General features: G+C 42.1%; 1 protein-coding gene across 2 annotated transcripts in view; it reads left to right on the forward strand.

The window, feature by feature from the left end:
• SCG5 (secretogranin V) overlaps nt 1-10558 on the forward strand; it is a 50026-nt gene extending 39468 nt beyond the window's left edge. For both annotated transcript variants that reach the window (XM_033108997.1, XM_033108998.1), the window contains exons 5-6: nt 6027-6080; nt 9984-10558. In XM_033108997.1, coding sequence (XP_032964888.1) covers nt 6027-6080; nt 9984-10079 — 150 coding nt within the window. In that variant the 3' untranslated portion in view covers nt 10080-10558. The remainder of the gene's footprint in view (nt 1-6026; nt 6081-9983) is intronic.
• The last annotated feature ends 1234 nt before the right edge of the window (nt 10559-11792 follow it).

Consider the following 11792-nt stretch of genomic DNA (forward strand, 5'->3'; position numbering starts at 1 on the left):
TTCAAGATGGTCTTAACAGGCTGGAACAATGAGTCAAATAAGATCGCATTTGAATGGGGATATGTGTAGGTCCCTGTGGTTGGGCCTATGTACTCAAATGCTAAAGCTCCAATCTGGGTCGTAACACATCCCAGATTGTGAGGATGTGAGGAAAGTGGAAAAGTACACACTTGGAAAGAGAACTCTTTCTGAGTGTTAATTCACATATCAGTAGGTAGTTAATATATCTGTGGAATGAGTGAATGAGCAGATATGCCTAACTGCCTAAGCCCTTCTAAAGCTAGCGATCCCTTCCCAGCTCATTACTGGCAGCTGCCCTTGCTTCCTACTTTACTGGGAATATTGTAGTCTCGGCACCGAGTTCTCTCCCTTCCTTTTACACTGTTGTGGAAAGAAAGTGCTGTCCTGCCTCACTAATGACCATTTTCAGTTTTTCATCATCTTGCTTTAACATTGCACTGAGTTGACTGACACGCAACCCTCAACGTGCACACATTTCCTGTCTTAAAACAGCAAAGCAACGACACCCCCTACGTGAATTTGCTTCCTCTAATATGCATTATTCTATTTCTCTTCCTTTTCATAAGCAGTTCTGTTCAGGAGAATTGGTGTGTGGAGCCGTTTTGAAGCCTACTAGTAGAGTTTGAACATGTTGAATTAAATAGGCAAACATCTGTAGGTGCTTGGATAGGAGTCTGAAATTATGAAAGGCTCCTATAAAAGAAGTTATTCTGGTGGTGTAATAGAGAAGGAACTAAAGGCAGGAAAAAATACGGGAAGTAATTCCAGTTATGAAGTCTGTGAACATAGTGAATTCAAGTGGATCTCACCAACATGATGAGAATCTAAGACACTCTGGAGGAGGCTGGAGAACTGACTAGAATTGGTATATGGCATAAATATAGCACGAGGAGGAAAGAAGAGATATCAGGTTTATATGAAGTGGACGGTATGAACTTTTCCTCTGAAGGAATCTTAAAAAGAAAGGCAGGAAGAGGAGAGGGAGGTGGGAGAGAAAGGAGGGAGTGGAGAGGGGAGGGAGAGGGTAGGAGATCAGACAGGAGCACTGGGGAAGAATACACAGAGGCGGGCAAAGGTATTGCCTAACAGAAGCAAGGGGCAGGTTCAACAAACACCAAACAGAAGACATGGAGCTTGCTTCGTTTCAGGCACTGTGCTAGGTACTCAACAGGCAATGGTCGTCAAGACAGGGTACTGGTTCTCAAATCGCTTAGTCTTCTGGTTGAGAAGAACTGCATGAAAAGAAAACCCGACTTAGCACTGTTCAGCTTCGTGTTCTAGCTACACCATGAGCACCAGGTGCAAGTACTGCAGTAGGAAAGATGAAAGGTAAGTGTAGAGGAAGATCCAGGACTGAGGACTCACATGGCCAATTGCACAACAGCCACTGAGGAAGTCGAAGGTGCTAAAAAGGTCAGCATGCAGGTCTAAGGGGAGAAGGTACCCGCGTAACTGGTTTGCTAGACATGAGCTAAAGAAAGCAAGAGGGAGGCTGAGAACAGTTTGAGTGAGGGCAGAGATCCCAACTGGGGAAGCGGGCGAGATGGAAACTTCTCTCTTGCCAACTTTCCTTGCCTCTTCTTGAAAAGCTTTAAAGATTTCTCTCACCAAGTTCCACTCACTCTCAGCACTCCAATAAGAGGCCAACCACCATCCTTCATTCTCTGTGTATCCTTCTCTGAATACTGATTTCTTTTCCCAGTCATTCCCCTTCTCTATCTGTGTCAGAGCTCAAGAGTAGGACTGAATGTAAAAGGGGAGTGCTATTACAGCGTCAGGGACCAAGAACCAATGTTTGCACACTTTTTACCATCTATAATTATGGGTTTGTTTAAACTTAAGTTTCCTTCATTTATTTTCTCATTACCACCTAGCAGTAAAACATGGTTTGCTTCATCTTCACATGGAAATGTGAACTGAGTATGTCTTGCTTTTCTAAGCTGGGGTCCATAAGTCTTCCTCAGTATTTATATAGAATGATGGCCTCAAGCATGTCTTCAGCTCAACCATCCTTTAAGTTAACAAAGTGATTATCTTTCACATGAAACTGCATATAAGACCCCGATTCCTTATTTGCTAATAATCTTTCCCTGTTTTTGACATTAGCTGAAGCTGAGCTGGGTCTTTCTTTAGCACATTCACATATAAATATCAGTATCTGCCTTGTTTCCTACATTTGTATCTCTGTTAATGCATCAAGACACATTTATTAAATGCACATCATATGTCTTTCAGGCCTGTGTGAGGTGAAGGCAATATAAAGATGAACAGTAATTGTATTTTATAATGCATTAATAGATAGTCATATTTATTGAGCACATACTATGTACCAGACACTAAGCTAAATACTTTACAAGAATTATCTCATTCAATCTGCCCACCCCTATCACTCTCCTGTTGCAGATGAGACAATACAGGCTTAGAGAGTTGAATAGGCTGCCCAACTCAGCACAGCTGATGATTGCCAGAGTTGGGATTTGAACCAGACCACCTGACTCCAGGAGTTCTTTAAAAACTGGAGAAATCCCTTATCTTTTCACGGCTCATCGCTCAGAATGTGTCCTGTCCAGCGGTCCTATTGAATCCTACCCAGGCCTGGTTACCTTTGAGACAATGTGTAACGCACAGCACTGAGTGGCTGGGCCCAAAGGGTGGTTACTAGATGTCAGTCACCTCCTCCCGTCACATGTTCATCTCCGAGTGTTACAGGAAACAGTTGTCTTGAAAGCCAATATTTCTCCCTTCCAAGTGTGTAGCACATCTTTTCATCAGCAGCTTGGGCAGCTAGAGGCTCTTCCTTAAACGGACGCCGCGGGTCATAGAGAGCCTGAGCCAGGTGAAAAAGAAGAGACAGGAACCCTGTCTCTGCCTTTCTTCGCGTTTCCTGACCTGAACATGTCCGAAGAGTCCAGTGCTCTGCAGTTGGCGCTTGTCTCATGTTTCTACATGATTAGACTTGAGTGACACTTTTCTGATACGTTCTTCTTAGCGTTGCATATCAGGAGGCACACAGTGCCAGTTGGTCCCAGAATTGCTGGTGACCTGGTTAAAGTCGTGTCTGCCAGTTTTCTCCAGGGTAAAATAACCATTTTTGCTTTTGAAATTAATAATTGATCTGCCGGGAGATACTTTGAGACTAAGTGCTCTGCCAGTGTTAAAATTTTAACCAACAGGTTTAGTATCCATTGATGATACTCGCCAGAATCAATTATAACAATGGTCATTTTGATGGTGATTTTCTTACTCTAGTAGTCTTTATGCATTTATTGGTTGGCATTCTGCCCTTAGCAAGAGTTTCCCTTGCTTGCTTTATTTATTTATTTATTTAAATTGTGTTTATTGTGCTCGCTTCGGCAGCACGTATACTAAATTGTGTTTATCTGTGTAACATCGGTATGGATTTGTTGATATCTGGTATTGTTTATTTTGCTGTTCAAACTGTCCTAGGTGTAGCCAGTGGGAGTCTCTGCAAGCTGGCTTTTCTTTCTTTTTGACATGTCCCATCACTTTCTGAGCACTTCCTTAACTTTGTGGCTCAATTAGATATTCCAACTTCATTCATCCTTGTGCTTCCCCTGCCTTAGTCCTGCAAACAGACATTTCTCCAAGAAGCCTCCCTGGTTCCATTTAGGAATGGAATTTGAAACCAACATCTGGGCAGTTGTCCAAAATCTTGATGGCACAATGGAAAGCCCTTTTTATGAACTCGAACCTGCTACTCACATGGGAAACAGGCTCCATGCTGCTCCCTCCTCACCCATCAACAAGGAACGGGTGTCAGGAGAGGGGGCTGGTTTCTTCTCATTCGTTTTGTGTACTTCTTTTACCTACACTATGCCTGCCACTCCTTGCCTTTAAATCCATATAAAGCAGGGCTAATCTGGAATGCCCTGGCCACTTTCATGCAGGGTGGGACAGCGTCGTCCTGCTAATCCTAACCCTAGCTCTTAGGGAAACACAGGGACCATCCTTGACAGGAAGACTTGCCAGACCTTCTGCATTTCCTTTAGAATGAAGGCTCTTACAGATATAATCGGCCCCGCAGCCTTCAAACGGAGAGTAACTAAAATGATCCTGGTGGCCCAGTGGAACTCGGTCACGGCTGGTTGGCTGTCCTACACAGCGGTACCAACTCGCAGGTGCCTCCGCACTCTCCCTCCTGCTCAGGCAGCTGAATGTGGAGGTGCACATGCAGAAGCTGCTTTCTGCGCGCCCTTTCCCGAGCCCCGTGCCCCAGCTCTGGCATGAACGCCCCGGACACTCTCTGTGCATCAGGAATTGTTGCATTCCAGAAAGGCACCTACAGACGACAGGAATGAGCCTCACGGCGATGTCCTCCTTCCTCAAGTGAATGATCCACACATCCCACTTTTCTCTCTTCTGATATAGATGTACATTTTGCTAATGGAGGTAGCATTGGTTTAGAACATTAGATAAGTTTCAGGTGAACGACATTATAATTTGACATTGTATACACTTTAGCGTACTCACCACCGAAAGTCTAGTTTTCATCTATGACCAGCCAATTGACCCCCTTTACCCATTTTGCCCTCCATCCACCCCCCTTCCCCTCTGGTAACCACCAATCGGTTGTCTGCCTCTATGAGTTTGTTTTGTTGTTTGTTTGTTTGTTTTGTTTTGTTTTATTCCACATGTGAATGGAATCATGTGGTATTTGTCTTCCTTTGTCTGAGTTTATTTCACTTAGCATAATACCCTCAAGGTCCATCTATGTGGTCGCAAATGGCAAGATTTCAAGAGATACTAAATTGATCAGTTGCCCGAGTGAGCATGAGAGGGAGGCTGTGACCAGTACCGGCCTTTTGGCAGTGGAGGCTGCTTCCCTCCCTGGCACAGCCTCTCCACATAGTTGAGGTTGGGCAAGAGATATGCACTGTAAATTGTGGGTGAGGTAGATTTTAATGAACATGAAAATGATGAAGCTCATTCTTGGCATTTGGCATTTTCATTTCTAAATCGACCATTAAAAAAAAAAAAAATTTCTATCCAGACAGCTCAGAGGATACCAGTGTTGTATAAACTTGTTCCTTACCAACACTCTGTCGTCTCCTTTTTTTTTTTTTTAATCAATGTCAAGGTATTTTTATTTAGAGTAAGATGAATCACCATTTTATACATTATTTCGCTTCTGATTAAAAATCAAATAAAAAAACAACACAAGTAAAGCCCCCCCCTCTCCGTAACCCCCCCCCCCCCCCCCCGCCACCCAGTTCCCTTTCTCCCATTCTGCCTCCAGGTTAAGTGTCTGTCTTTTATAATCCCAATAGAAGGGAAATCTGTTGAGCATGTGTCTGATATTCTAGAGCTCATTTAAGTCCACGATGTGTTTGAAATACAGCAATATGTGGAAACACTTATACAAACTGTGGTAACAGATCCCGTTCTTTCCCCCAACATAACTTTCCTTCTGCCAAGAAGTTTTTTGGCAGTTTTTAAAAGGTTCACTCTATTAAAAATGTTATAGACCAAATGGTTTTCCGATTGTCTTGACTGGGTGCACTGACTTAAGCCACAGGAGGAAAGGTTGCAGAAGTCAGAGTGTTTCATTTATTTACCTAGAAGATTGTTATTAATAGTCAGACACTACTCTGGAGAACAGTTTCTGTGTGCAGCTCCTAAAGAGGGAGTTAGATACAAAATTAATGTGAGATAAAATTGTTTGTTTTAAACAAAGGCTGTTCAAAGTGGGGAGATGGGTTTCCAACGCCTCTTGTGTTTTAGAATGTTGTATTTTCCTGTTTATATGATTGTCGATGACACTGACGTGCCTCAGGGCATTGCAGAGAACTTTATTAAAAGCTGCACAACCACCAGCTTTTCCCTTGTGGTCCATCTTTCTGACACGACATTCCTTTCATCTAGCTTTGTTTCCAAAATATGTGTATGTAAATATCCAGGGGACACACCAAGTGTTGCTTTTAAAATAGACGTTCACCAAATTTGATCCATACCTCTGCATTTGTTTTCTTTTCTCCCTGCTCTAGAACAAGAAACTCCTTTATGAGAAGATGAAGGGAGGACAGAGACGAAAGCGGAGGGTAATGCACGGCTGGCTGGGTTGTTGCTGGGATGCGTGAAGCTTCTGAGTGGGCTGGTTGACAAGCTGGAACCTTCAGTAGTTGGAACATAGAGAATCCTTTCACGTGCAGTCCTGGGAGGGCAGAACAGAGGTCCCATGTGATGAGCGCCATGCCCAGAAAGTCCGCCCTTGGTTTCTGGGATGCTTTCTCAAGATTTCACATGTGATTTTTAGTGGGAAGCCAAGTTGTATGGTGATTCCATCACCTCCATTTCACACAGGAAACGTGCCTTGTGTCTCTCACATAGATGTGGGAAATGCGGGGAGTACATTAGGACAGGTCTTTCTGCACAGAGTGTGTAGGCCACTGCGGGTAACTGCTCACACATCTGCACCCATTATATAAACCCACAAGATAGGAACAAGGAAGTGATGAGCTGCAGGCTCCAGGCAATAATTTTGAAGGAATATGAGGACAAAAGATGAAATGAACGAACCTCGTTTCTCCTACATGCCTTTTTTCTTGGCCTAGCCGGATTGATATAAAAACCCACTAGATAGATTATATCTGTTTGCTGACCTCTGAATTTACTGCAGGCTTCGTTACTAACCATCCCAGGGCTGCCCAGGGTGAGACCTTGGTCTGGGTGCTTCACTTTTAGCCACCACGGTGTTGCCTCATGTAAAGCTGATTGTCGAATATGCTTTGGGTGTCCAGTGCATTTGATGGCATCGGACTTAATAAGAGATCATTGTCCGTCCTGCCAATCCACGGCTGCTTTCCCACACAGAAGCGCCTGGCCACCGGCCATCTTTTTTTCATCAAATGGAGAAAGAGTTAAGATCCTGCTATTACATAGCATAGTGCTGCCAGATAGTAACCATTTTGGTTAAAATATACAAACCAAACCTTATACGCATGGCCACTGATTGTTTATTAGCCTAGCAAGTGCCGGGATCCTGGCAAAATTTGGGACTCTGGACAGTGGTCATTGTGGCAATGCTGAATAGTTTTGCCAAATCCAGTCAGAGAGTGCTTTAAGAGGTGTGGATGTTCTGGACTCAGCATTCATTCTCAGACCCCAGCAACAGAGAGTTCCCAGCTTCTGTGCTACCTGACAAAATACAGAAGACCCACAGCCAGTTTTCTATGTGAGATGCAGTTTTGACGCCTGGAAACAGATCTTCTTTGGGAGAGTAAATGGGGTTATTAGGGGTTTTTCTTGGGTGATTACAGTTTCCCGTGGCAGAGTATGGCAGGAAGAGTCCTAAGGGTGTAATGTGGTTTTGAGAGAACATCAAGAAATTTTGTTCCAGGGGCTCAGAATACACATAATTTACCAATAAGATGGCTTGAATATCTCCCCATGGCACAACAAGGACATTTCCAAACAAGACCAATGATGGATCCAAAATGAATAACTTGGAATGGAGCTTTAATTGTCTCTACTTCCTGGCTCACCCTTCCTTCTGCCCTGACTTGAGTCATGGCTGTGGGTCATGATTTAGGTTCAGTGATGAGACCAGGATGACCAAAACTCAGAAATCTGGCTAGGACACATGTTATGAAGGTTTTACTTTGGCCTCAACTTCTTCCGCATAGGAAAGGCTTAGAATCTATGAAAATAAGGGTCACTTTGACCTAGACGTATTAAGTTCTTTCTGTTCTCAGGCATCTACAAAGACCCATGCTCATGCCGTAAACCATGGGCCTCTCAGGACTTATGGGGAAACAGAACTTGCCCCTCCTGTCATCAGGCCTCAGATGGTGTTTCCATCTTAACTAAAGACATTGACCACTTGCATGAATCCATATAAAGAAATTATGGGCTTCCTTTTGGGAAAAATCAAGGCTTTCTCCAATGAAGCTCAGCATCTGCTGTGGGTTTCCAGAGAACATCAAAAACAAGGATCATATCACAGTGGTTCTTCCAGTTGTGAAACGGGACTAATGTTCGTTGTGTAACCTAGCCAGTCTCTCAGCTAAAGGAGAAGATAACTATATCAGTGCGTCAAGTTCTTCAGAGGATAATTAAAACCGAGTACCATTATTATTATTACTTTTAATAATAATAATATTATTATTTTATTTTTTTAAATAATTTAATTTTTTTAAATAATTTTTTTAAATAATAAAAATAATAAAAAACAATATTTTTTTTTAGGATTCAATACTAGTAAACATTTATCAAAAATGTTCAACTGATTGCCCCTTTTATTTCTCATTAATTTACTTCCCCTCCCTTCCAATCGTTGTCATGTTCTGGGTCTGGGAAGAAGGACTATCTCCCATAAAAGTCCCTCACCGAGAGAATTCTCCCCAGTTACAACTGAGCCCCAGGTGGTTTTATGTAACTTTCCATACTGGCTCAAATCCAACTGAATTCCTAGTTGCTTCATGAGTAAAAGGTTAACTCACCTTTAAATGACCTTGCAAACTTTTTAACTCTTAAGACATCTCTTGTTAATAGTTGAGATCTACTATTTATCTTATTCAAAGAGTTTATAGACCGTTTATTCCATATTTCATAAACATGAACATCTCATGCCCTTTCTTAATATATGAGAATTTTCAGAATAGATATTATTATTAAACAACAATCAAAACATTTATGGTATCTATGATATTGAATATACTTTTTCAGTCCACACTTGCTCTACCTACCCAAAGATTCTGATGTGATACCCTGGGGTAGGCCAGGCCATTCTAGTTGACAATCCCTGATATAAAAAGTATGTTAGCTATTTTAAATATTTTAAAGATTCCTTCCCAGCAAAGTACTGTCTTTTGTGACATGTCAGTTGTTCAGATCTATGCGGACATTGCATATTTTATAATTCTTCACTTGTTTGTGACACAGTTTTGCAGGGTGAGTTGGACAGTTCATTTTCCATTACCTGTCAGAATGTGGAAGGACATTTACGAATACTAAATTCAGGTTTCCATTTCTTCCTTTGGAGAATGTCTGCTCACCTTTCTAAAGGGCAGACCATGTTCCATGGGCAAGACAGACCCACCTGTGAACTGCCTCCATTCATTCCTGGGGGCTTAGTATCCAATGGGATTGCTCATCATTTGTAACTACAGCTTCTTTTGTATATTTTTATTCAGTGACTAGAAGGCTATTTCAATAAACAAATATTTCAAAACGTTTTGAAAATTTTCTGCCTTCTAAATAAATCCTGTGTTGTAAAGCTGCAATTACTAGTTCAAATCCAAACCTCAAAAAAAAAAAAAAAAGATATGTATTAGAGAAGGAATGGAAAAACCTTGACTCATTCAGAATACCAACAGATGAAAGAGATGTCAGACTATGGAGACTTGAGTCAAAAATAAAGGAGCCTTCCATCTAACTTCCTCCTTTTTCTTCAGCCTTTCAATTTGCTAGAGCTTCGATGAATCCTCTTTAGTAGAATACTGGCATGGAAGAATCAATGCAACAATAGGGTGATTCTGTGACCAGTCTGCAGATGCTAGTTTCCACTGGGCCCTGCTCTGTCATCTTAAGAACATTCTTCTTGTAAAATAATTTAATGCACTTCAGATTCTCTCTCCCACCGAAATAAGGCCACCAAACAACAATTCTCTTTCATACAGGGCTTGCAAATCTAAGTTAATAGTAAGAGTGTATTAGATGGTTCACATGAAATCTTTGTGCCAGAAAAGTGGGGGGCATATTGTATCTGATAAGAACTTTACAGCTGTGTGAAAGACATAATTAGACACATTTGTCAGTCAGACAACGTGTCTCTGCCTATTGAGGTACCGATTAGAGTCCTGGAGTAATCCTTTGTTAGGTGGTACGTACCACTGTTACCTTGTAATGAACCCAATAGCCAACAATGATTCTCTTTCATCTATTTTGTGAGATGTCTGTATTCAATGTTCAGGTATAATATCAAACCACACATATTTTTTCAGAGTGTCAACCCATATCTACAAGGACAAAGACTGGACAATGTTGTTGCGAAGAAATCGGTGCCCCATTTTTCAGATGAGGATAAGGACCCCGAGTAAAGTGAAGATGCTGCGTGGACGCCACACTGCCCGTTAGGCCTCCATCTCGCTTATGTGCATGTGTTATTAAAACCCCCATGAATGGCAGCATGTTTCTAATTTAGACAAACATGGATAAAAACCAGCTTTCTTTTGTTATCGCATTGTCCTTCATACTGATATCTCTGCTTTCTGCTAAATTATAATACGAGCTTTTTTTTTTTTTAATGCGGATCTGCAGTGAATATTAAAAAGAAAGTGTATACGTCAACAACAGTAAAAAGCATGACTAAGAATGACATGTCCTCAGATTTCTTGCAGTGTAGAATGGTCTTTGGGCCGCACTGTTTGGGCCAAGTCTGTAAAAACTGGCATTTGATTTTGATGATGTTGTTCCCCCAGCCCTGGGCGTTGTCACACACCAATAAAGAAGACTGTGCTTGAGAGGAGGAGCTGACACATTTCCCTTGGCTGCGTCTTAATAAATGTGTATGCAAGCATTGGTGTGGGAAGTTTTATTTATTTAGGGCATGATAAAAACAGTGTCTTTGCTTACTAGAACAAACTCACACATACGAGCTTATCTGTTCTTAATGATCCTGTGAAGTAAATGGGGCTGTATTATTATCCCCAATTTACAGATAGTGGGACTGAGACTCAGCTCTACAGAAAGCTGAAAGTGGCACATTCAGTAATCATGACTAAAGTCCTCTGAGTTTGAGTTACTTTGTTTATTCAGTAAATGTTGGGTTTCTGCCATGTGCCAGGCACAGGGCTGGGCTCTGGGGGGTGCATCAGGTACCCAAACTGACCCCTAAGGCCTCAAGCAGCAGAGCATGCAATCCAGGTCTCGATCCAGGTCTTTCTGTGCACACAGAGTATACCAGTCAGCACCACTCTGCTTTGGAAGTTCGGAATGGCTGTGTAGGAGCACTCTCCTGCCTGTTTTCCGAAGAAGTGTGCAATTTTCTTCCAGCAGAGTTCTCCCAAGTCAGAAAAACAATTCAGTGAAAGGCTGGCAGGAATCAGTTCACTGGTTAGATTATTTCCGTGCCCTTTATAACTCTTCGTTCTAAAGGTGACAACAATTTCAGGCTTTGATATCATTGGCCTCAGTTTCCTTGGCTGTAACAGGGAGACAGCAGTGAAAAAGCACCCAGGGAGAATGATCATTCTTGAGTTTTCTTTTAACGAGTGCACATTAAGTCTAAATGTCAGTGACTTGTCTAATCGAAATAGCTTGTCCCTATTTAGTGAATATGCAAGTCTGTTATTATCGCTAATAAAAATCAAGAAAGGTATTGGCACCTTTTTCATGGAGGAGGCATTTTTCCAAGCGGGCTTCCGCAGGCAGTTTCTCCACATCCCGTAGCATGATTTCAGAAGCATCTTTGCCTCCTGATTCCAAAAAAGTAGTTCCTTCACATTCTAGAAACGTACAGAGCCAGGAGGGTCTATCCTATGAATTCTGGATTTTGCAGGCATTTTAGTTACATTTCAGACCAGATCTAACTCTCTTAGGAAAACCAAAGACAGCGCTATCTCTAAGGTTGTTGGACAGACAAAAAGAAAAATGGTTAAAGAAAGAGGTGTTGAGGTCATGAAGAAGGAAGTGGTAGGTGAAGCAGGAAGCGGTGGGGTTACTGTGCCTGTGTTTGTCCGGTTTGCCCCCAGATGCATTCTTGCCCTCCCCTGTTGTTCTCGCAATGGCAGGTGGGGTTTCCCAGGCTCCCC

Source organism: Rhinolophus ferrumequinum, chromosome 6, assembly GCF_004115265.2.
Source record: "Rhinolophus ferrumequinum isolate MPI-CBG mRhiFer1 chromosome 6, mRhiFer1_v1.p, whole genome shotgun sequence".
NCBI lineage: Eukaryota > Metazoa > Chordata > Mammalia > Chiroptera > Rhinolophidae > Rhinolophus > Rhinolophus ferrumequinum.